The sequence below is a fragment of the Aquarana catesbeiana genome, linkage group LG03 (genome assembly GCF_042186555.1).
Source record: "Aquarana catesbeiana isolate 2022-GZ linkage group LG03, ASM4218655v1, whole genome shotgun sequence".
NCBI lineage: Eukaryota > Metazoa > Chordata > Amphibia > Anura > Ranidae > Aquarana > Aquarana catesbeiana.
The window spans coordinates 672,879,616-672,901,935 of NC_133326.1; the positions used below are offsets into that span (position 1 = coordinate 672,879,616).

The 22,320-nt window shown below is 44.3% G+C and overlaps 1 protein-coding gene across 1 annotated transcript in view; it reads left to right on the forward strand.

Moving 5' to 3' along the window:
• The window catches only part of LOC141134722 (transmembrane 4 L6 family member 4-like), a 35,268-nt gene extending 16,293 nt beyond the window's left edge, over window positions 1-18,975 (forward strand). The window contains exons 2-5 of the mRNA XM_073624159.1: window positions 2,254-2,319; window positions 3,782-3,945; window positions 5,384-5,582; window positions 18,727-18,975. Coding sequence (XP_073480260.1) covers window positions 2,254-2,319; window positions 3,782-3,945; window positions 5,384-5,576 — 423 coding nt within the window. The 3' untranslated portion in view covers window positions 5,577-5,582; window positions 18,727-18,975. The remainder of the gene's footprint in view (window positions 1-2,253; window positions 2,320-3,781; window positions 3,946-5,383; window positions 5,583-18,726) is intronic.
• Window positions 18,976-22,320: the final 3,345 nt, after the last annotated feature.

The following is a 22,320-nucleotide window of genomic DNA, read 5'->3' on the forward strand; positions in this document are numbered from 1 at the left end:
AGAGGCCCTTGTCCCCGTGCTTGGGGTTGGAGGGGCGCAGAGCCCCCCCTGCCCCAAAGCACCCACCCCCCTATGTTGAGAGCATGTGCCCTGGTCGGTGGCTCGTCCCCCCTTTCCTGACCTGCCGGGCTGCGTGCTCGGATGGGGGTCTGGTATGGATTTTGGGAGGACCCCATGCTGGGTTTTTTTTGGCGTGGGGTTTCCCCTCAAAATTCATACCAGACCCTTGGTCTGCTATGGTCTTGGGGGGGGGCACTTTTTTTTTCTTTCAATTTTGGCATGGGGTTCCCCCTCTTAAGACTTCCTACTAGACTCAAAGGGCCTGGTATTGTCGGATCCCGTTCAATGAAGTCACATCGAAGTCAGACATGAAGTCATAGGGCAAAGTCTGATCAAAAGTCATCTGACTTCCATGTCGGAGCAGTGTGAACCCAGCCTAAACCATTACGCTAGTGTAACACCCACCTAGCATAGCGTGGGCTGCTAGGTAAATTTCCACTGTAAACAGAGGAACAAGGGGTTAATTAATTAGGGATGCTCAGTGTTTCATAGGCTGCTGCTCTGTTATTCTCCCCTATCTTCTGGAGCAGTGGTTCTCACCCTCACTCCTCAAGTACAGGCCATGTTTGCAGGATTTCTTTTATCTTGCACAGGTGCATTAAATCAGAGTCAATGGCTTGGTATTTTGGACAGCTATATTATCTAAGAGAAATTCCAAAAACATGGCCTGTTGGGGGGGTACTTGAGGACTGAGGTTGAGAACCACTGTTCTAGAGCAGTGGTTTCCAACCTCCCTGGCACCAGGGACCTTCCTCCTTTGGGGATAGAAACAAATGGGGGTTCTCTGGTGAGCCCAGAGTTGGGAATTAATTTCCCTTCTTCTAAAACTATTTTCTGAAGATTTTTCTTTTTTAAATGTTCCTGTTTGTTGGCCAATTTAAACTTTTACTTTTTTTAAAACCAAACTTTTTTTTTAAAGTTTTTTTTAGGTTTTGGCTATATTGGGGAAGGGTTAGAATGTTTGCCAGGTTTTAAATACAGTTTGCACCAACACTGGGGTGATTTTTATTCTCTTCCTGTTCTGTCAAACACCCATTACCTAGACGGGAAGTGAGGGAAATCTCTCATGAGGACACAGGCAGCAATAAAATCCTGGTGCACAATGAGGAAAGCCCAGACGCTTTTGGGACGTATTCATAAAGCAGTGAACCTTACATGGACCAAACATTCACTTCAGATAGATCTTCCTGGTGCATGTGTTTTAAATGACAATAAAAGATTTGCCGCCAGCGAACGTTTGGTGAAAATCAACATTTACTGTTTTATAAAGATGCCCCATTGTCTAAGGTCCAGGAGCTACTTTGGACTTTACAAATAGAGGTGTATTTATTAAAAATTTGCATAGCTTTTCATCCAACAAAAGCACATATACATTTGTTTTGTGCAAATTATTTGACTGTTGTGAGAATGGGGCAAAATTGAATATTCCTAGGCTGTTTTCTCTTCTGGTCAAATGGTCTTAGGCTATTTTCTCTACTAGTCAAATGTCGGGAGGAGGGTTACCCACATCTTGGTCTATTACAGGAAGTAGAAAAATAATGAACCTAATTGCAGGTACAGTAGGTAAAAAAAAATAAAACATGTTACAGGGGGGACTTCGAAAAACAAAATGCTAGTGCTCTTTGCATGTTAATGCTAGTGACATACTGTATCATATATATATTTTTCTTTACTTATTTTTTTGGGCACTTTAAAGCTGAACTCTGGGCAGTTTTATTTAAATTTATTTTGCTATAGCCACAATGATATAAAGATACCTAATGTTTTTGAAAACCCAGTTATTACCTTGTAAAAGTAGCAGCGACATCATCACTGTACTGTGCATAGCCTGTGCAGAGAGCGGCGCTGTAGGAGGGGCACAGCAGGTCCACCCACTACAGGATGCCTGCAGAAAATCAGAGGATGGGGCAGGGACAAGACCAGTCACCCCGCACAAGAAGAGAGAGCAGCAGTGAGCAGGAAGCTCCTGCACAGAGGAAAAGTCTCACACTGGATTACTGCACAGATCTGGAGGAAATACACAAAGCACCCCAAGATTCAAAAAGAAAGAATACACATCTCTTGTATTTAGGCAATATTTGCTTATCCTGGAATTCAGCTTTAAGTAAGAATTTGAGTAAGAGGCTGGAGAAGATTGAGGAGCTCTGTAATAGGCTGTATTAGATTAATTGACTCCCACTCTTTGTCTTGTAGGTATTAATTCCAGCCATCTGTATTCAATGTGTGGGCCGACGTGGAACATGCAACAACCGATGTGGGGTAAGAGAAGATACCATGGGTAATTTAAGGAGGCCCATTTCATATCTCTATTTTTTCAAGAGAAATGTTGATTATGATTATTTCACCAACTTATAAGGCTAATATCTACATTCATGTTTACCAACAAAAAGCAATTAGATTGCTAGTCTTTAGATTTGGTTTACATACAACTGACCAACACCAAACTGCTGTTTCACTTTAGACTGGATGTTGGAAGGTTCAATTATTCACTAGCTTTTTCTATCTCTGAACATCTCCATAAGAAATCCATGCACCCTTGCACTCCCCAGATTCGCCAACGAATTCCAGCACTTGTAATGTTCCACTTCCCTTCATAATGAACCCCTTGTAGGGTACCATTGGAGTGTTCCATTTCCCTTCATATTGAACCCCCTGTAGAGTACCATTAGAATGTTCCATTTCTCTTCATACTGGACCCCCTGTAGGGTACCATTACAGTGTTATATTTCCCTTCATAATGAACACCCTGTAGGGTACTAGACATGTGCAATTTGTTTCGTAACAAATCACAATTTGGACGAATTTTACATCTTTCGGACATTCGGACTGGTCTGGACTCCAAGTAGGGTACTATTGGAGTGTTCCATATCCCTTCATAGTGGACCTCATGTAGGGTACCATTGAAGTGTTCCATTTCCTTCCATGCTGAACTCCAAGTAGCGTACCATTACATTGTTCCATTTCCCTTCATACTGGACCCATGTAGGGTACAATTGGAGTGTTTCTTTTCCCTTCATACTGGACCCATGTAGGGTACCATTGGGTGTTCCTTTTCCCTTCATACTGGAGTAAAGCATTTCCCTTTATACTGGACTCCAAGTAGCGTAGTGCATTGGGAGTAGAGCATTTCCCTTTATACTGCACTCCAAGTAGCGTACCATTAGAGTGTTTCCTTTTCCTTCATACTGGACCCATGTAGGGTACCATTGGAGTTTTCCAGTTCCCTTCATACTGGACCCTTTGTTGGGTACAATTGGAGTGCATCATTTCCCTTCATACTGGAGTCCAAGTAGGGTACCATTAGAGTATTCCATTTCTCTTCATATAGGACCCATGCAGTGTACCATCAGAGTGTTCCCTTTCCCTTCATACTGGACCCATACAGGGTACCATCAGAGTGCTCCCTTTCCCTTCATACTGGACCCATGTAGGTTACCATTGGACTGTTCCATTTCTCTTCATACTTCACCCATGCAGGGTACCATCAGAGTGTTCCCTTTCCCTTCATACTAGATGCATGTAGGGTACCATTGGAGTGTTCCATTTCCCTTCATACAGGACCCCATGTAGTGTACCATTGGAGTGTTCAGTTTCCCTTCATACAGGACCCCATGTAGTGTACCATTGAAGTGTTCCATTTCCCTTCACATTGGACCCCATGTTGTAAACACAATGTAGAAGAGAATTATCCTGATACCACTCTCCTCTCCCTCTTCCCTAGATGTTGGTCTCGGCGGTCCTGTCAGTGGTGGCAGTGGCCGGCTCCATCTACGGCTTTGTGACATCCCTGCTGGGCCTGATCCGGGGACCTAAGTGCTACTACCAGTTCATCACCGGAGATCAGCGCTGGACCACCCCCTTCAAACTGGAAAAAGAATTTATTGAGTGAGTGTGATCACAGCATCCTAAAGCCTAAAATTTGCCAAAAACACAAACATAAAAATCAGCACAAGGAACATAACTTGCAGTTAGTAGTGTTGATCCTTCTTGTTTTAGGAGAAATCTTCATCTTTCCGTACTACAGTTTCTATGAAAACAGGATCTCTAACTAGAGGGGGGGCTATCAATCATCTGCCCATCCTCCATTCAGAGATCACTTGTCCAGGGGCGTACTGACAACTCATGGGGCCCCTGGGCAATAGGAGAAGATTATGGGGCCCCCGGGCAATAGGAGATTAAGGGGCCCCCAGGCAATAGGAGATTATGGGGTACCCAGGAAATAGATTATGGGGCCACACAGTATACACGCACATACAGTATACACACACAGACACACAATATACACACACAGTATACACACACAGAATACACATACACACGCTGAAAAGGTACTGGAGAGGCAGGGCAGCTATAATCTTGGGATTTAAAAAAAAAACAGGTTTTTACATACTGTCCCTGGTTTTATTGAGGCTGGCAACCCTGATGGGGCCCCTTAGTGGCATGGGGCCCCCGGGCAGTGCCCGAGTGCCCAAATGGTCAGTCCGCCCCTGCACTTGTCATTTATAGGAGCTGTGGTACGGCTTCTATGAATGGCAGATCTGCCAGGAAAGGATGGGCATAGTCAAGCTCTGTTGATGAGAGCTCCTGACAGCCCTTTAGTTGTATTACTCCTGCAGCAGCAGAAGAATCCCAGGGTCCACGTGTACAACACTGAGCGCGTGTTCCTATGGTGCATGATCTCTCTGACGCAAGGTTTCAAGGTGTGTGTAATAGGGTGTGGTTAAAAACCTACAGTATGTAGATATCCACTCAAAGCCATGTGTAACAGTAGATTAATATCTAATATCATATCAAGTTATTTGTTCGGATTACACTAACATAGAATTTACAAAGCAGCAATCTTGCCTACTACAAAGAAATGATATTAGCTCAGTGTTATAGTAGGCGTCTGGAGCAGAGCTGCTGCTGGAGTTCTAACATTTGTAAGTGAGTTTTTACTGCTGAATTTTTACTATTAACACTGTTAGACCAAGACCTAAGTGTGCTGTTGAGGGGCTTTGTGATGGGAGAACTGCCATCATGACCATTGAAACTCCATGGTTTGCAGGTCACGAGGACTTCAATTAAGTGCCCTTGCTGGGATAGACGGAACCTAAGAGTGAGATCTGAGACCTGGCGTCATTACAAATTTATTTACGATGTACAGTGTCAGGCAACTGCAGATCTCATCCAGATCTGACCGTTGAACTAAGTGCCAAGCACTATTATGTAGTACAATGGAGAAGTGGAACTTTTTGTTTCAGGTCATTAGATCAAGTGTAAGCACTACACAGTGTTACTTCATCTCCTAGACCATTCACGGCTTTTCTTTGTCTCTTTTCAGTTTGGATCAGAGTTACCTCTTCCACAGGGAAGTCTGGACTCGCTGTACCATGCCCGAAGGTGTGGTGGAGTTTAACGTCATCCTTTTTGCCACCATTATGGTAGCGAGTGTAATTCAGATCATACTGTGTCTAATCCAGGTGATAAATGGGTTTTTCGGCTTTCTCTGTGGGACCTGTCAAAGGAAGGTTTGAAAAAAAGTGAGTATCTCTAATAATTTTTTTGCAGTAGTAAAGTGTTCTACCGTGTGAGACAATAATTAATGCAGAAATTCTGGAGCTTGAGTTACCCTTTTCGTAGCTAATAAGAATTCTAGGTATGGATATTTTTACATAGTTACATTGGTACAGCCTGAACCAATGTAACTATGCATATACCGCATGACAGACTGATTTGCCATGTCATGCCATGTTTGTCATGTTACAACCAAAAACGTAAATGTATTTTATTAGGGTTTTATGTGATAGACCAACACAAAGTGGCACATAATTGTGAAGTGGAAGGAAAATGATAAATGGTTTTGACATTTTTTTACAAATAAATATCTGAAACGTGTGGCCTGCATTTTTATTCAGCCCTCTTTTCTCCATAACTAAAATCTAGTGGAACCGATTGCCTTCAGAAGTCACCTAATTAGTAAATAGAGTCCACCTGTGTGTAACAAACAGCAGCATGAAGACCAAGGAACACACCAGACAGGTCAGGGATAGAGTTGTGGAGAAATTTAAAGCAAGGTTAGGTTATAAAAAAATATCCCAAGCTTTGAACATCTCACAGAGCTCTGTTCAATCCATCATCCGAAAGTGGAAAGTGTATGGCACAACTGCAAACCTACCAAGACATGGCCGTCCACCTAAACGTGGAGGCCAAGCAAGGGGAGCATTAATCAGAGAAGCAGCCAAGAGGCCCATGGTAACTCTGGAGGAGCTGCAGAGATCCACAGCTCAAGTGGGAGAATCTGTCCACAGGACAGCTATTAGTCGTGCACTCCATAAATGTGGCCTTTATGGAAGAGTGGCAAGAAGAAAGCCATTGTTGAAAGAAAGCCATAAGAAGTCCCGTTTGCAGTTTGAGAAGCCATGTGGGGGACACAGCAAACATGTGGAAGAAGGTGCTCTGGTCAGATGAGACCAAAATTTTAATTTTTGTCCTAAAAGCAAAACGCTATGTGCGGCGGAAAACTAACACTGCACATCACCCTGAACACAGCATCCCCACCGTGAAACATGGTGGTGACAGCATCATGTTGTGGGGATTAATTTCTTCAGCAGGGACAGGGAAGCTGGTCAGAGTTTATTGGAAGATGGATGGAGCCAAATACAGGGCAATCTTAGAAGAAAACCTGTTAGAGTCTGCAAAAGACTTGAGACTGGATTGGAGGTTCATCTTCCAGCAGGACAACGACCCTAAACATAGGGTGCTGAGCAAACGGAGTCCGTCAAAACGGACGTGCCCTTTGTGAAAGGGGCCTAGGACTAAACTCATACAATGTTCCAGCAGTCTGAAAAAGTGTAATTCATATATCTTTATGGATTTCTTGAGGGAGATTGTTGATAAATATTTCTGTCCCAAGTGGAGGAGCTTCTCCAACCCAGTCTTCAGGAGGGCCATCATATTTACTCTGACCATTAACCTGTACAAAATTATTATTACACCTTTCCACCCACTCCAGAAGAGAAGCCTTATCATCTTGAAATAATCCAAGCCTCGGTTTTAGCGTTCATCAAGTTGTTGTCCATCATTAGAGAATGATCTGCTCTCTCCATTGGATCAGAGGCTGAACTGAGCTCTTTACCATGATCTGACCAGAAGAAGCAGACAAAATCCCCAGTCTCCTCCATGGGCCATAATCCATGAGTAGAAGGCTAGCCCCTAGTCCCCTCCAAAAGCCACAGTGGTCACCGTGACACCATACATGTGGGATCCTTGTGGAAGCTGGAAATCGCTTTCTTTTTCTAACCCATAGTGGTGCGTAAAAACAAAACACCAAAGTGTACAAAAAAGTGCACTTAAGGGTGTGTCTTAAGTCCATCTCCTGAAGAAGTAGGACTCTACCCTGACCAAAAGGTCAAAATGCCTGATGGATTCCTCTTCTCATGGTCAGCTGCAGCCGACCAATGAGTACTAAGTGAGGGGTTCCCCGAAGAGAGACCCCCCTGTTTCAGGGGAGGAAGGAATCTAATGGCCACACATCCTCATCCTAGACTTCAGGGTAGGCCCGAGGACCCACTCCATCCAAATGAAAACAAACACAGACAAAAGTGCAAAGTGACAAAATGTGAGAGAAAAATAAATTAAATAAATGCCAGTGCAGCTACTTTAATCACTGTAACAGCCAGGTGCATCCGAGCTACTACCTCCTGTGCAATGCCTGTTGAGCCTTAAGAACACCGCACTCAGCCTATGAAGTCTTTGTAAACCTCCATATAGTCCATGCTAAAAAGTAGAAAGGCTGGTGCTATGAAAGTCAGCTAAAACATCGTTTTATTATTGCATGTGAACAGCAATAATAAAATGATGTTTTAGCGGACTTTCATAGCACCAGCCTTTCTCCTTTTTTGCATGGGCTTTAATCACTGTAGTAGGCACCACCACTACTGCAAGCTCTACTAGTTCTAGGTTGAACTCCACTAGTCCCTGCTGCATTGTGAAGAGTCGGGGCAGTGATATCATGCTTTCCACTTCGTCCAATCAGAGAATGTTTTTCATTCATTGAGAAAATGCAAAGCATTATCAGAATGGCACATGCACCAAGTGGGGGACCTCCTGTGTTCAGAATGCAGCAGGATAGGAACTCAGCTTGGGACCCAGGAGCTACTGGAGATCACTGGAATAGCGGTGCCTACTACAATGATTTCCAGCTTCTAGGGGGATCCCACAGGTATGGTATATACTGTACATAATTACTTCGGTCCAAGCTGGACCAATGCAATTATGTAAAAGTATCCATACCTGGAATTCTTCTTTAAGTCATTAACTGCTTTTATTATCGTCATTTGTCTATAGGCCGGACAGGACATTCACTGTCCTGGGAGGATAAAGAAAAGAGAATTGTGCTAGGTGCATAAATATTAAATGAGAAAAAAAATAATAATATAATGACCGTGAAGGGAGTCCTGCTGCTGAACACTATAACCCCAATACGAGGGCACAAGAAATAGACAAAGAACAGTGCAGCGCTGGAAAATTGTTACAGGTATAAAATGTGTTATGTCAAAAGTACAAAGTGACCAACAACAGTGAACAACAGCAAAAAAATTGCCGATATATAATCAATCAATTAAGTGCTCATAAATAATTTACCAAAGATATGGTGAAAACAAATATAATAAAAAGTAGTTCATATAATAAAAGTGAAGGTGACAAGTAGAGTCCAAAAATTATGATGTTCAATGCAGGAGTTCTGGATCAATATTCCGCCGCTAGTGCTGCCCACCACCTGGTGATAAATTAATGGAGGCTTACCGTAAAGCCTGCGACCACCCTTATTCAGGGGGGTCAAAACAGGCTTAGTAGAGACGTATGGATCTCTGGGGATGTCCCGCTGGAAGCTCTGTGTGATGTCCTGCCACCCTCCTTCATGGACGGATAATCAGCAACAACAGGGCGCCATATTTCCTCGACAACAAATGGGCACGTTCCTGACTCCTTCGCCTAGCAGCTAACACTGCTGACTCGGTTCCCTTGGCAACAGGGGGCGCTCTTTTGTTTCCCCGCACACGTAAGGGGAGTGACCACGGAGTCTGAGCAGGATAGTTGTGGTTGTTTTGACCCCCCTGAATAAGGGTGGTCACAGGCTTTCCGGTAAGCCTCCATTACTTTATCACCGGGTGGTGGGCGGCACTAGCGGTGGAATATTGATCCAGAACTCCTGCATTGAACATCAAAATTTTTGGACTCTACTTCTCCCCTTCACTTTTATTATATGAATTACTTTTTATTATATTTGTTTTCACCATATCTTTTGTAAATTATTTATGAGCACTTAACTAATTGGTTATATATCGGCAATTTTTTTGCTGTTGTCCACTGTTGTTGGTCACTTTGTACTTTTGACATAACACATTTTACACCGGTGACAACATGTCCTGGGAGGATGTCATATGACATCCTCCCCGGGACGGGCCACGTGGCAGCAGAACCTGATAATAGCTCAGTGTTCCAGCTGGTACCATGTGAAAGCTATGACCAATCATAGCAGATTACATGGCGATTGTACACAATGGATGGCTTACATTCATGCAATTCATTGTGTACTAATACTATTGTGTTGCTAGCTGTGATTGTTCACAGTGATCACTTGGTACAGACAGGGCCATTCACAGCCCATTGGAAGCATGTGATTAGCTGTGACCAATCACAGCTAAACACAACAATAAACAATGAATGAATTGAGTTCATTCCATAAAAATGGTTGTTTATAACAGTGATATTCACTGTTATAAGCAATCATAATGAGTAATAAAATAAAAAATCCTGATCACCTCCACAGAGTACTATCGTAACACTGTATTGCTCTGGTCACAGTATGTGAAGAAAAAATCATAAAAAAAGAAAAGAAAAGTAGTATAAAAAAGAAAAAAAAAATTTTAAAAGTTAAAAAAAAAGTATTTTTTTTCCCAGTCCCTAATTATTGCCACACCAGTTATATCATTATGCTGTACTGTTCTGGTGACAGTATGTAAAAAAAAAATATGAAAAAACAATTTTTTTTACATTTTTTCATTTTCCAAAAAACTGTGACCAAAAAAATTACAACTTAAAAAAAACTCGACATGCCTCTCTAAATACCTTGGACTGTCTACTTTCCAAAAACGGGTTATTTGGGGAATATTTTGTACTGTCCTGGCATTTTTGGGCCTCAAGAAATGAGATAAGCCATCAGTGCTGATCAGGACTGATCAATTTTTATAGGTACTGTATACACGGTACCATAGTTTGTGGTCTCTATAATTTACCTACAGACTAAATAATATACACTTATTTGGGTTATTGAAATGTAGCAGAATACATTTTGGCCTCAATTTATGAAGAAAGATTATTTATTTGCAAAATTTTATAACAGAAAGGAAGAGAATGCTTTTTTTTTTCATTTCAGTCTTCTTTCATTTATTTAAAATAAAAAAAGAACCCAGTGGTGATTAAATACCACCGAAAGAAAGCTCTATTTTTGGGAAAAAATTATAAAAATGACTAATGGATACAGTGCTGCATGACCGCGCAATGAGGGGGCCCTCAAGGGCCCCCTGCAGCAAGGGGCCCAGTCGCCATGGCAATCTCAGCGACCCCTATAATTCCGCCACTGGTCTTACATAGTGCTACAGCGATGAAAGCTGAAAATTGGACCGGACAGGAAGGGGGTGAAAGTAGTCGGTATTGAAGTGGTTAAAGATGCAAGTTTTTGGGTGACTTACCACAAGAGTTACGAGGATATTTGAAAAATTACAACTATGTTTTCTTGACAGACAATGAGTAGTAATGACTTTTGTAAAGGGTTAGGTTTTAGCAGAGTTTAGATAGGATTGTTGGGGTCATAGGCTGAGATAAGAAGCACAGCTTCAATGTGAAAGTCCTTTTGAAATGTCCAGATACCAGAGAAGCAATGAGTTACAGCCTCTAATTAAATATACAGATTTTCAATATATTATAATAAGCATTACTACTCAGGCATATCAAGAAAAATAGCTGTATTTCATTAGCCCTCAAACTGCCACTGCTGTACAGCGATGATGTGGAGGGGGGGTGGAAATCTGACTGTTGGCAGTCAGATGGATCCAGCAGCTCTATGGCCACCAGATCGCTTGCACACATCCCTATATGTGTCCTCGCCCCTCTCAGGTATTCTCATGTCGCCACCACGTTTCCTGGGCTCCGTGTGCCCATCGGCCATTTGATGATCTCCCCTACATGCTAATGACCCGGAACGATGTGGAAAACATCACTTTCTGGTCCTGGTGTTCCTTTCCCCAGCCATACTGGCTGGAGGACAAGGTAATAGAGCATCATCAGCACTCCATTATGCTTCCTTTGAAGACAGGTGAGATCAGGGGTCTTTTTAGACCGCCAATGTCTCATTAACCACTTTCCATCCAGGCACTTCGCTCTTACGTGTAAAAATCTACTTTTTTGCTAGAAAATTATATAATATATATATATATATATATATATATATATATATATATATATATATATATTTAGCCCTATAGAGAGACCCTATAGAATAAAATGGTGGGTGTTGCAATTTTTAATGTCAGACAGCATTTGCTCAGCGGTCTTTCAAACGCAATTTTTTTGGTAGAAAAGCATTTTAATGAATAAAAATTAAAATAAACACTAAAGTTAGCCCAATTTTTTTTTTGTATAATATGAAAGATGATGTTGCCCTGAGTAAATAGATACCTAACATAGCATGCTTTAAAATTGCGTCTGCCCGTGGAATGGCGGCAGACTACGGTGCTTAAAATTCTCCAAAGGCGACGCTTTAAAGGCCTCTACAGGCCAGTTTAGCGTGTGTTCCACATTCCCATAGACACACTCCTAAACCTTGTGGACAGCCTTCCCAGAAGAGTTGAAGCTGTTATAGCTGCAAAGGGTGGGCCAACTCAATATTGAACCCTACGGACTAAGACTGGGATGCCATTAAAGTTCATGTGCGTGTAAAGGCAGGTGTCCCAATACTTTTGGTAATATAGTGTATATAATGTCTTTATGTAATCTTCAGGTCTAAAATAATTTTGTAAACCTGTGCAAAAAAAATGCAGAAACAGCTTTGGCAGTGAAAGGGTTGATGGTTGTATTTGATCGCTCTTCTGGAATATTGGCATTTCTGGAGGATTATGTCTTATCTCTGAGTCAATAACACCAATAATGCTCCTAACCTCTGATCTCTGTCTCCATTGCCTAACCCTTTACAGCAGTCTTTACCACTCAAGTGTGGAAAAATAAATCGTTGTCCTTTTTTTTTTAAATATTCATATTTCATTGCTGCCATTTGTAACTCTGTGTGTAAATATACGGGTTCCAGAACCATTTTCAGAATTCTATAACATCTGAAAAAAGGGATCTAAGGCATTTAAAAAAACGTAAACCCAAAAACAAAAATGTATTGTATTGCTTCTCACCAATTCTAGATGCAATGGCTGCATTAGTCGTTTTTTTTTTTTTTTAAACTTTTTTTTCTTGATTTTCACATGTTGATCCTGCCTATAAGTCTGGTATTTTCCAACTTCCTTTACCAGAACAAGCTGTCCAGCAAAAGTGTCAGTTAGTGGGTTAAGACAAACCCTTTACCTAAAGGGCGTTGTCACTCTTTAAGGATCGGTTCATATTGAAACTGGCCGCGGATTGAACAGCAGCGCTGTGTGTCCCTGTTCTCTGTTTCAGGGATGAATCAGGGCAGAATCTTTGCCTGAATTCGGCCCTGAAACTGAGCCAAAGACGAACCGCAGCCGACCCGAAGATATGTGAACCGACTCCATAGAGAGCCGGACACAGTCTCCTGTTATGCGAATTGGATGCGGAGAAATCCTCATCCAATTCGCATTGGTGTGAACCCAGCCTTAGTATGAGAGAAAAGAATCAAAGCCGAACTCCGGCTAAGCAATGTAATGTGGATTGTCCCAATCAGTGGCGGCCCATCCACTAGGGGCGCACGGGTGCCGTCCCCTAGACATATGCACTGACAAAAAAATGTGTTTGTTTTCGTTTCATTCGGCATTCGTTATTTCAGATAATTCGTAACTTCGGATAAATTCGTACTTGGTACGTTCACTAACAGCCAAATTTGAAAGGAAATTCCAATACCTGTAATTTAATAGTTATTATTAATTGGTTATTTCAGATTTTGGGGTTTTCGAATTTTCAGATTTTCATTCTTATTTTCGGATTTTCAAATTTCCGAATTTTCAAATTTCCGGAATTCAGAATTTCCGAATTTTTGAAATTTTGAATTTCTGAATTTCGTGATTTCGAATTTTCGTTTTTTCTGAACTTCCGAATTTCCGAACCTTTGAAATTTCGAATTTCTGAATTCGAATTTTCCAATTTCCGAAATTTTTCAATTTCCGAAATTTCAAATTTTACGATTTCCAAAATTTCTGAAATTCTGAAATTTTGAATTTTATGGAAAGTCTAAAATTCGGAAATTCGAAATTCAGAAATTCGAAATTCAAATAACGAATTTGTCAAAATTAGTTAAAAAACAAATTCGGAACTATACTAATTGCACATGTCTACCGCCACCCCCTTCCATGCGTCCGGCCCCTAATCTGCATGCAGGGATGCTGGATGTATGGATTCCAATGGGGACTAGGTGTTTTTTTTTTTTTTGAAGCATGTGATTAGAGCCAGAGACTCTAAAGCCGCATACACATGAGCGGAATGTCCGACAGAAAAAGTCAGACGGAAGCTTTTCCGATCGTGTGTATGCCTCATCGGACTTTTTTTTTTGAAAATTCTGATGGACCTAGAAATGGAACATCTAAAAAACGACACATGCTCTGAAGCAAGTACGAGACAGAAGCTATTGGCTACTGGCTATTGAACTTCCTTTTTTTAGTCCTGTCGTACGAGTTGTACGTCACCGCTTTCTGGACGGTCGGGTTTGACCGTGTGTTGGCAAGACAGCTTGAATGGAATTCCGTCGGAGTTCAGTTGGAGAAACCCTCGGAGTTTATTCCAACGGCAAAACTGGTCGTGTGTACGCGGCATAATAGGCTTCAAAAAACTGTGGTCTTGGGGTGTAGAGCACTGTGCTCTGAGCCCATGTAGTTGTGTTACAATAGCAAATAAGTCCCGTCACTCGATTGGCCGAGAGGAGATCCGATAGGAGACGCATGGCGCACGGAGCAGAGGAGGGAGGAGACGCACGCAGGGAACTGAGCAGCAAACAAGCAGCCCGCAGAGAAGGGGTAAGTGTGGGGCCCCAACTGACTCACCGCCCCCCGGGGGGGGTTTGTGGGTTGCTACTAGGGTTGCCACCTCATCCCTTTAAACCCGAACACATATGAATTACACAGGTTCTGAGGCTAATTTATTGCAGATATGGAACCAAGTAGCTTTAATTGCCACCTTAATCGGCCACAAAACCTGTGTAATTCACATGTGTTGGGGTTTAAGGGGATGAGGTGTCAACCCTAGTTTCCGCCCGTTACCCGGCCGGCCGGCTGGCTGAGGGTTGCCCCGCCCCTGACCGGGGGGGGGGTGTTGGTGGTGGCGGATGGATTGTTTGCCACCTCCAAAAAATAAAAACACCAGCCGCCACTGGTCCCAACCCCTGTAACCTTTGCTGGACAGCTTGAGTTGGTACGGGAAGAGGAAAAATAATGGATCTGCTGGTAATAAAACTGTTATAAAGGGGAGTGATAGCAACAAAGACTGCTGTGTTACTGCCAGTGACAGTCAGTATCATGTAGGTCATTTTTTTTTTCTTGCTCATAATTCCACTCTAGCAGGTACAATGTTTTGGGTTTGGCAGCTCATTTCATTGAGTGGGTTGTATTAACACAATATGACATAACGTGCATTAAATACAGTGCAGCGGCCTGACCCGATGTGTGTGTATCCTCCAAGTTTAATAAGAGCTAAACAAAACACTTTGCGGTAGCGTGTTAGCACGCTGTAGTGATGGTCATTTTGAGTAGCACCTCAAACACACTAAGGTAGCGGTCTTCAAACTTTTCAGTATGAGGGCCACTTCGGATATTTTTCAAATATTAATTCGACCATTCATTGATTCCCCATCAGAGTCCCCCTTACATCAGGTTCCCTGTCAGAGTGCCCCTTACATCAGGTTCTCCATCAGAGTGTCCCTTACATCAGGTTCTCCATCAGAGTGCTCCTTACATCAGGTTCTCCATCAGAGTGTCCCTTACATCAGGTTCTCCATCAGAGCCCCCCTTTTATCAGGTTCTCCATCAGAGTGCCCCTTACATCAGGTTCTCCATCAGAGTGCTCCTTACATCAGGTTCCCCGTCAGAGTTCCCCTTACATCAGGTTCTCCATCAGAGTGCCCCCTACATCAGGTTCTCCATCAGAGTGTCCCTTACATCAGGTTCCCCGTCAGAGTTCCCCTTACATCAGGTTCCCCGTCAGAGTGCCCCTTACATCAGGTTCTCCATCAGAGTGCCCCCTACATCAGGTTCTCCATCAGAGTGTCCCTTACATCAGGTTCCCCGTCAGAGTTCCCCTTACATCAGGTTCTCCGTCAGAGTGCCCCTTACATCAGGTTCTCCGTCAGAGTGTCCCTTACATCAGGTTCTCCATCAGAGTGCCCCTTACATCAGGTTCTCCGTCAGAGTGTCCCTTACATCAGGTTCTCCATCAGAGTGCCCCTTACATCAGGTTCTCCGTCAGAGTGTCCCTTACATCAGGTTCTCCATCAGAGTGCTCCTTACATCAGGTTCTCCGTCAGAGTTCCCCTTACATCAGGTTCTCCATCAGAGTGCCCCCTACATCAGGTTCTCCATCAGAGTGTCCCTTACATCAGGTTCCCCGTCAGAGTTCCCCTTACATCAGGTTCTCCGTCAGAGTGCCCCTTCCATCAGGTTCTCCATCAGAGTGCCCCCTACATCAGGTTCTCCATCAGAGTGTCCCTTACATCAGGTTCCCCGTCAGAGTTCCCCTTACATCAGGTTCTCCGTCAGAGTGCCCCTTACATCAGGTTCTCCGTCAGAGTGTCCCTTACATCAGGTTCTCCATCAGAGTGTCCCTTACATCAGGTTCTCCGTCAGAGTGCCCCTTACATCAGGTTCTCCGTCAGAGTGTCCCTTACATCAGGTTCTCCGTCAGAGTGTCCCTTACATCAGGTTCTCTGTCAGAGTGTCCCTTACATCAGGTTCTCTGTCAGAGTGTCCCTTACATCAGGTTCCCCATCAGAGTGCCCCTTACATCAGGTTCCCAATCAGAGTACCCCTTATATCAGGTTCTCCATCAGAGTGCCCCTTACATCAGGTTCTCCATCAGAGTGTCCCTTACATCAGGTTCTCCATCAGAGTGCCCCCTAATCAGGTTCCCCATCAGAGTGCCCCTTACATCAGGCTCCCCGTCAGAGTTCCCCTTACATCAGGTTCTCCATCAGAGTGCCCCTTACATCAGGTTCTCCATCAGAGTGCCCCTTACATCAGGTTCTCCGTCAGAGTGTCCCTTACATCAGGTTCTCCATCAGAGTGTCCCTTACATCAGGTTCTCCGTCAGAGTGTCCCTTACATCAGGTTCTCCATCAGAGTGCCCCTTACATCAGGTTCTCCGTCAGAGTGTCCCTTACATCAGGTTCTCCATCAGAGTGCTCCTTACATCAGGTTCTCCGTCAGAGTTCCCCTTACATCAGGTTCTCCATCAGAGTGCCCCCTACATCAGGTTCTCCATCAGAGTGTCCCTTACATCAGGTTCCCCGTCAGAGTTCCCCTTACATCAGGTTCTCCGTCAGAGTGCCCCTTACATCAGGTTCTCCATCAGAGTGCCCCCTACATCAGGTTCTCCATCAGAGTGTCCCTTACATCAGGTTCCCCGTCAGAGTTCCCCTTACATCAGGTTCTCTGTCAGAGTGTCCCTTACATCAGGTTCCCCGTCAGAGTTCCCCTTACATCAGGTTCTCCGTCAGAGTGCCCCTTACATCAGGTTCTCCATCAGAGTGCCCCCTACATCAGGTTCTCCATCAGAGTGTCCCTTACATCAGGTTCCCCGTCAGAGTTCCCCTTACATCAGGTTCTCCGTCAGAGTGCCCCTTACATCAGGTTCTCCGTCAGAGTGTCCCTTACATCAGGTTCTCCATCAGAGTGTCCCTTACATCAGGTTCTCCGTCAGAGTGCCCCTTACATCAGGTTCTCCGTCAGAGTGTCCCTTACATCAGGTTCTCCTTCAGAGTGTCCCTTACATCAGGTTCTCCGTCAGAGTGTCCCTTACATCAGGTTCCCCATCAGAGTGCCCCTTACATCAGGTTCCCAATCAGAGTACCCCTTATATCAGGTTCTCCATCAGAGTGCCCCTTACATCAGGTTCTCCATCAGAGTGTCCCTTACATCAGGTTCTCCATCAGAGTGCCCCCTACATCAGGTTCCCCATCAGAGTGCCCCTTACATCAGGCTCCCCGTCAGAGTTCCCCTTACATCAGGTTCTCCATCAGAGTGCCCCTTACATCAGGTTCTCCATCAGAGTGCCCCTTACATCAGGCAGGATTTTCCAAACTTTTCAGTATGAGGGCCACATTGTATATTTTACAAATATTCCTGGACCGAAAATTAAACTCCATCATATTCCCCTCTTAGATTAGGGTCCCCATCAGAGTCCCCCATTACATCAGATTCCCCATCAGAGTGTCCCTTATATCAGAGTCCCTCCTCACACCAGGGTCCCCATCAGAGTCCCACTTACATCAGGGACCCCATCAGAGTCCTCCATTACATCAGGCAGAAGTTTCCAAACTTTTCAGTATGAGGGCCACATTGTATATTTTACAAATGTTCCTGGACCGAAAATAAAACCCCACCATATTCCCCTCTTACATTAGGGTCCCCCATTACATCAGGTCCCCCATTAAGTTGTCCCTTATATTAGAGTCCCTCCTCACACCGGGGTCCCCATCAGAGTCCCTCCTGACACCAGGGTCCCTATCAGAGTCCCCCTTACACCGATGTCCCCATCAGAGTCCTCCATTACATCAGGGTCCCCATCAGAGTCCTCTATTACATCAGGGTCCCCATCAGAGTCCCCCTTACAACAGGGACCCCATCAGAGTCCTCAATTACATCAGGGTCCCCATAAACATAGGTGTGCGCAGCCTATTGCGATAGGCTGTGCACCCCAAAGCTCAAACACACATGCGTGTGTGTGTCTATATATATATATATATGGCCCTGGCACATTGATCTCCCTGCATAAGCACTCCTCTAATGGCAGAGCTGGTAAGAGGGAGATCTTTTCTATCTCCCCGCTGCTACACAGAGTGATAATGCTAATGCGTACTAGGTGATTAGGGTGTGCCCAGGCACACCCCACACACCCTGCGCGCACACGCCTATGCCCATCAGGGTCCTCTATTGCATTAGGGTCCCCATCAGAGTCCTGCATTTCATTAGGGTCCCCATCAGAGTCCTCTATTACATCAGAGTCCCCCTTACATAAGGGTCCAGAACAGATTACCCCTCCCCCCACCCCTTACATTAGGGTCCTCATCAGAGCCCCCATTACATCAGAAGCAGACCACAGACAGTCTCTGCTAATCCTTATCCTCCGTAATGCCACTGTCTGCCCCTAGCTGTAGGCCATATACAACCTAGTAGCGGGCATGGTGTTTGCATGGTGCTAAAAAATTATTATTATTATTTTTTTGTCTTTTTTTTTCCTTAGGTTCCATCCTGGAAAAGCACAAACCCGATGACCCTCAACGTTCCCTATGGTCACATATAGAAATAGAATTTGAGAAGGGCTGTTATACAGAATACAAATACAGAATAGATGGGAAGAAGGAAGTATTGCCGGAAATACAAAGGAACAAAAAATGCTGCAAAGGAACAAAAAACGAAATATAAAAACAGTGAACAAATATTTAATCTTTTTCTGATGTGTAAATAAAGAATGGACTACCTCTCTGTGTAGAAATTGTGAATTCAATTTAAAAAAAAACAACCCTCAAACCTTATGGGTTACATTGCTTTAGACCAGTGATGGCGAACCTTGGCACCCCAGATCTTTTAGAACTACATTTCCCATGATGCTCAACTACACTGCAGAGTGCATGAGCATCATGGGAAATGTAGTTCCAAAACATCTGGGGTGCCAAGGTTTACCATCACTGCTTTAGACATAACAGTCATAGTATCACTTCTTTGCTGTTTCATGTTTTGATTTTTGTGTATGGCAATCAGATGATGAATACTTCCTTAGGCCTGGTTCACACCTATGCATTTTTTAGTGCGTTTTCAGTTTTGCAGAAACACAATACAGTCCATTTAACATGGTTTACTATGGATGTAGTTCACATCTGTGCATTTTATGGAAAGGGCCAGGGACTTTTTTCTGATTTTTGGTTCCATAGACCTCAATGGAACAAAAGCGTGTATTGAAAAACGCAAAACGCACCTGCAATGTGCAAACTGCAACCTGCATAGGTGTGAATCAGGCCTTAGTCTAGGTTCCCATCTATGCAGGCTGTGCTTGATTCGTTTTTCTGGCAGGTTTTGCAGAGCATTTTGCATTTTTAAACCCTCAGTTTTCATGCATTTTTGCATGCAGTTTTCATGCATTCTGCATTTTTTTCCCTCCGCTGACAGCTGAATGTAAAAAAAAATAATTGCAGCACAAGGAGTAGACAGCTCAAGGAGAAGACCGCACCAGGGAGAGAAGAAACTACGGGAGGAAGAACACATCGGTACCGGAGAAAGAAGACACATTGGAGCTACGATGGGGGACATTTTAAAAAAAGGACTTGTCAAAAACCATCTCTTATTTTTTTTTTAACACTTCACTGCTTTTTGGGGTGAATGGGTACCCCATACTCATTCACATGGGTGGGCTGGGATCCAGGGGCCCCCTTTCCTAAAGGGGGCTTCCAGATTCCAATAAGCCCTCTGCCCGCAGACCCCCCACACCCTCCAGCCAGGGTTGTCGGTAGGAGGCCCTTGTCTCCATCAACAGAGCCCCCCACCCCAAAGCAACCACCCCGCCCCATTTTGAGGGCCTGGTTTGGTTAAGTAGGGGAGGGGCGCTCGCTTGTCCCCTCCCTTTCCTGACCATGCTCGGATAAGAGTCTGGTATGGATTTTGGGGGGGGGACCTCACACCTTTTTTTTTTTTTAAATTTGGCTTCTTGGGTCCCCTCCAATTCCATACCAGACCCAAAGGGGGGGGGGGGTACCCCATGCTGTTTTTTAACAATTTTCTTTAAGGCAATTTTTTTTTTTTACATTCAGCAAGTAACCCCGCTGACAGCTGATGACTCATGACGCAGGAAAAATAGTCCCTGACCCTTTCCAAAAACGCACCGGCTGCAAAATGCATAGATGTGAACGTGTACCATAGGAAACCATGTTAAATGGACTGTAGAGCGTTTCTGCAAAGTGCATAGGTGTGAACCTAGGTTTAGCTCTGTTCTATATATCAGATGATTTGATTAGCATCCCCATTTAAAGTGAACATTTCCTCTATTAACTGCTTACCGCCCGCCCCGCCGTCAAATGACGGCGGGGCGGTTCGGCTCTCGTTCTGGGACGATGTCTTATGTTGGCATCCCAGAACGGCCGCTCTCGCGTGTCCGCGGGGGCACGCGCGACCCTGATCTCTGTAAAGAGCCGCGTCCACGGCTCTTTAACCATGTGATCGGCTGTGTCCAGTCACAGCCAGTCACATGTAAACACGGAGATGCCGGTAATCAGCTCTCCTCGCCTCACACAGAGAGAGTGTGTGGCGAGGAGAGCCGATCAGCGGCATCTCCACGCAGGGGGACATCTAGGAATGTAATCAGGGCACTGATTACAATTTAGCAATATAGTGTCACTAATCAGTGCCCATCATTGCCCACCAATGCCAGCAATCATTGCCCACCACTGCCCACAAGTGCCACCAATCAGTGCCCATTAGCGATGCCAGTCTGTGCTGGCAATCAGTGCCGCCTATCAGTGCTGCCCAATGCCCATCACTACTGTCGATCAATGCCCATCAGTGTCTCCCATCAATGCCCATCAGTGCCCATCAGTACCGCCTATCCGTGCCGCCAATCAGTGCCCACCAGTGCCGCCTATAAGTGCTCACCAGTAAGGATGAGCTCCGGCGTGTTTGCACACTCCATGTGCAGAGCTCGCCAGGAAGTCGGCACGGCGCTAATCACAGGCAGTGAGACATTTTCCCGATGTGCGGCTGCAGAGATTGGGAAATGTCTCACTGCCTGTGATTAGCGCAGTGCCGACTTCCTGGCGGGCTCTGCACGTGGAGTGTGCGAACACGCCGGAGATCATCCTTACTCACCAGTACCGCCTATTAGTGCCTATCAGTGCTCATCAGTGCAGCATATCAGTGCCCATAAGTGTAGCAAATTAGTGCCACCTAAACAGTGCCCATAAGTGCCGCCTCATCAATGCCCACCAGTTCAGCCTATCAGTGCTGCCTCATCAGCGCACATCAGTGAAGGCGAAAAATGACTTTGTTACAAAATTTACTGACAGAAAAAAAGTAAAAAACCTTTATTTTTTCAAATTTTGGGTCTTTTTTTTTTGTAAAAAATAAAAAACCCAGCAGTGATTAAATACCACCAAAAGAAAGCTCTATTTGTGTGAAGAAAATGATAAAAAAAAATTGTTTGGGTACAGTGTTGTATGACCGCGCAATTGTCATTCAAAGTGCGACAGCGCTAAAAGCTGAAAAATGACTTGGGCGGGAAGGGGGTGTAAGTGCCCTGTAGGCAAGTGGTTAAATTAGGCTAAAGTTGGGTTAATGAGGGTCCATAACCAAAGTCAGACATGAATTGGTGTTGCCAGTCATTGGCTTTAGGAATGTTGAGTGGAGTGGAGTGGAGGGGGGGATGGGTTGCCTTAATACTCCAGAAGGCCTAATTCACACCTAGGCATTTTTAGTTCTTTTTTGCATTTTGCAGATTTGCACTACAGAACATGTTCTATAGGAAACCATGTTAAGTGGACTGTAGTGCAAAAATGGAAAATGCAAAAAGCACTAAAAATGCCTAGGTGTGAATCAATGCTGAAGACATTAGAAAGGTGAGGTTGCCTGATTTGGATAAGCTGTATAGAGAGTCTATTGTTTTAACCAAGTCACAGCTGACCCATAGACTTGCACTGGGGGGGGGAAGTAGTAAGGTCCAATTCACATGTGCAATTTAGGGCAGACTAGGAATTCCTGCAGGAGGCTGAGATTTGTTCATATGAACAGCTGTGGGTGGGAAGCCCTATACAAAGCAACGAGAAGCTGACAACGCCTGCAAGCCATTCCCCAC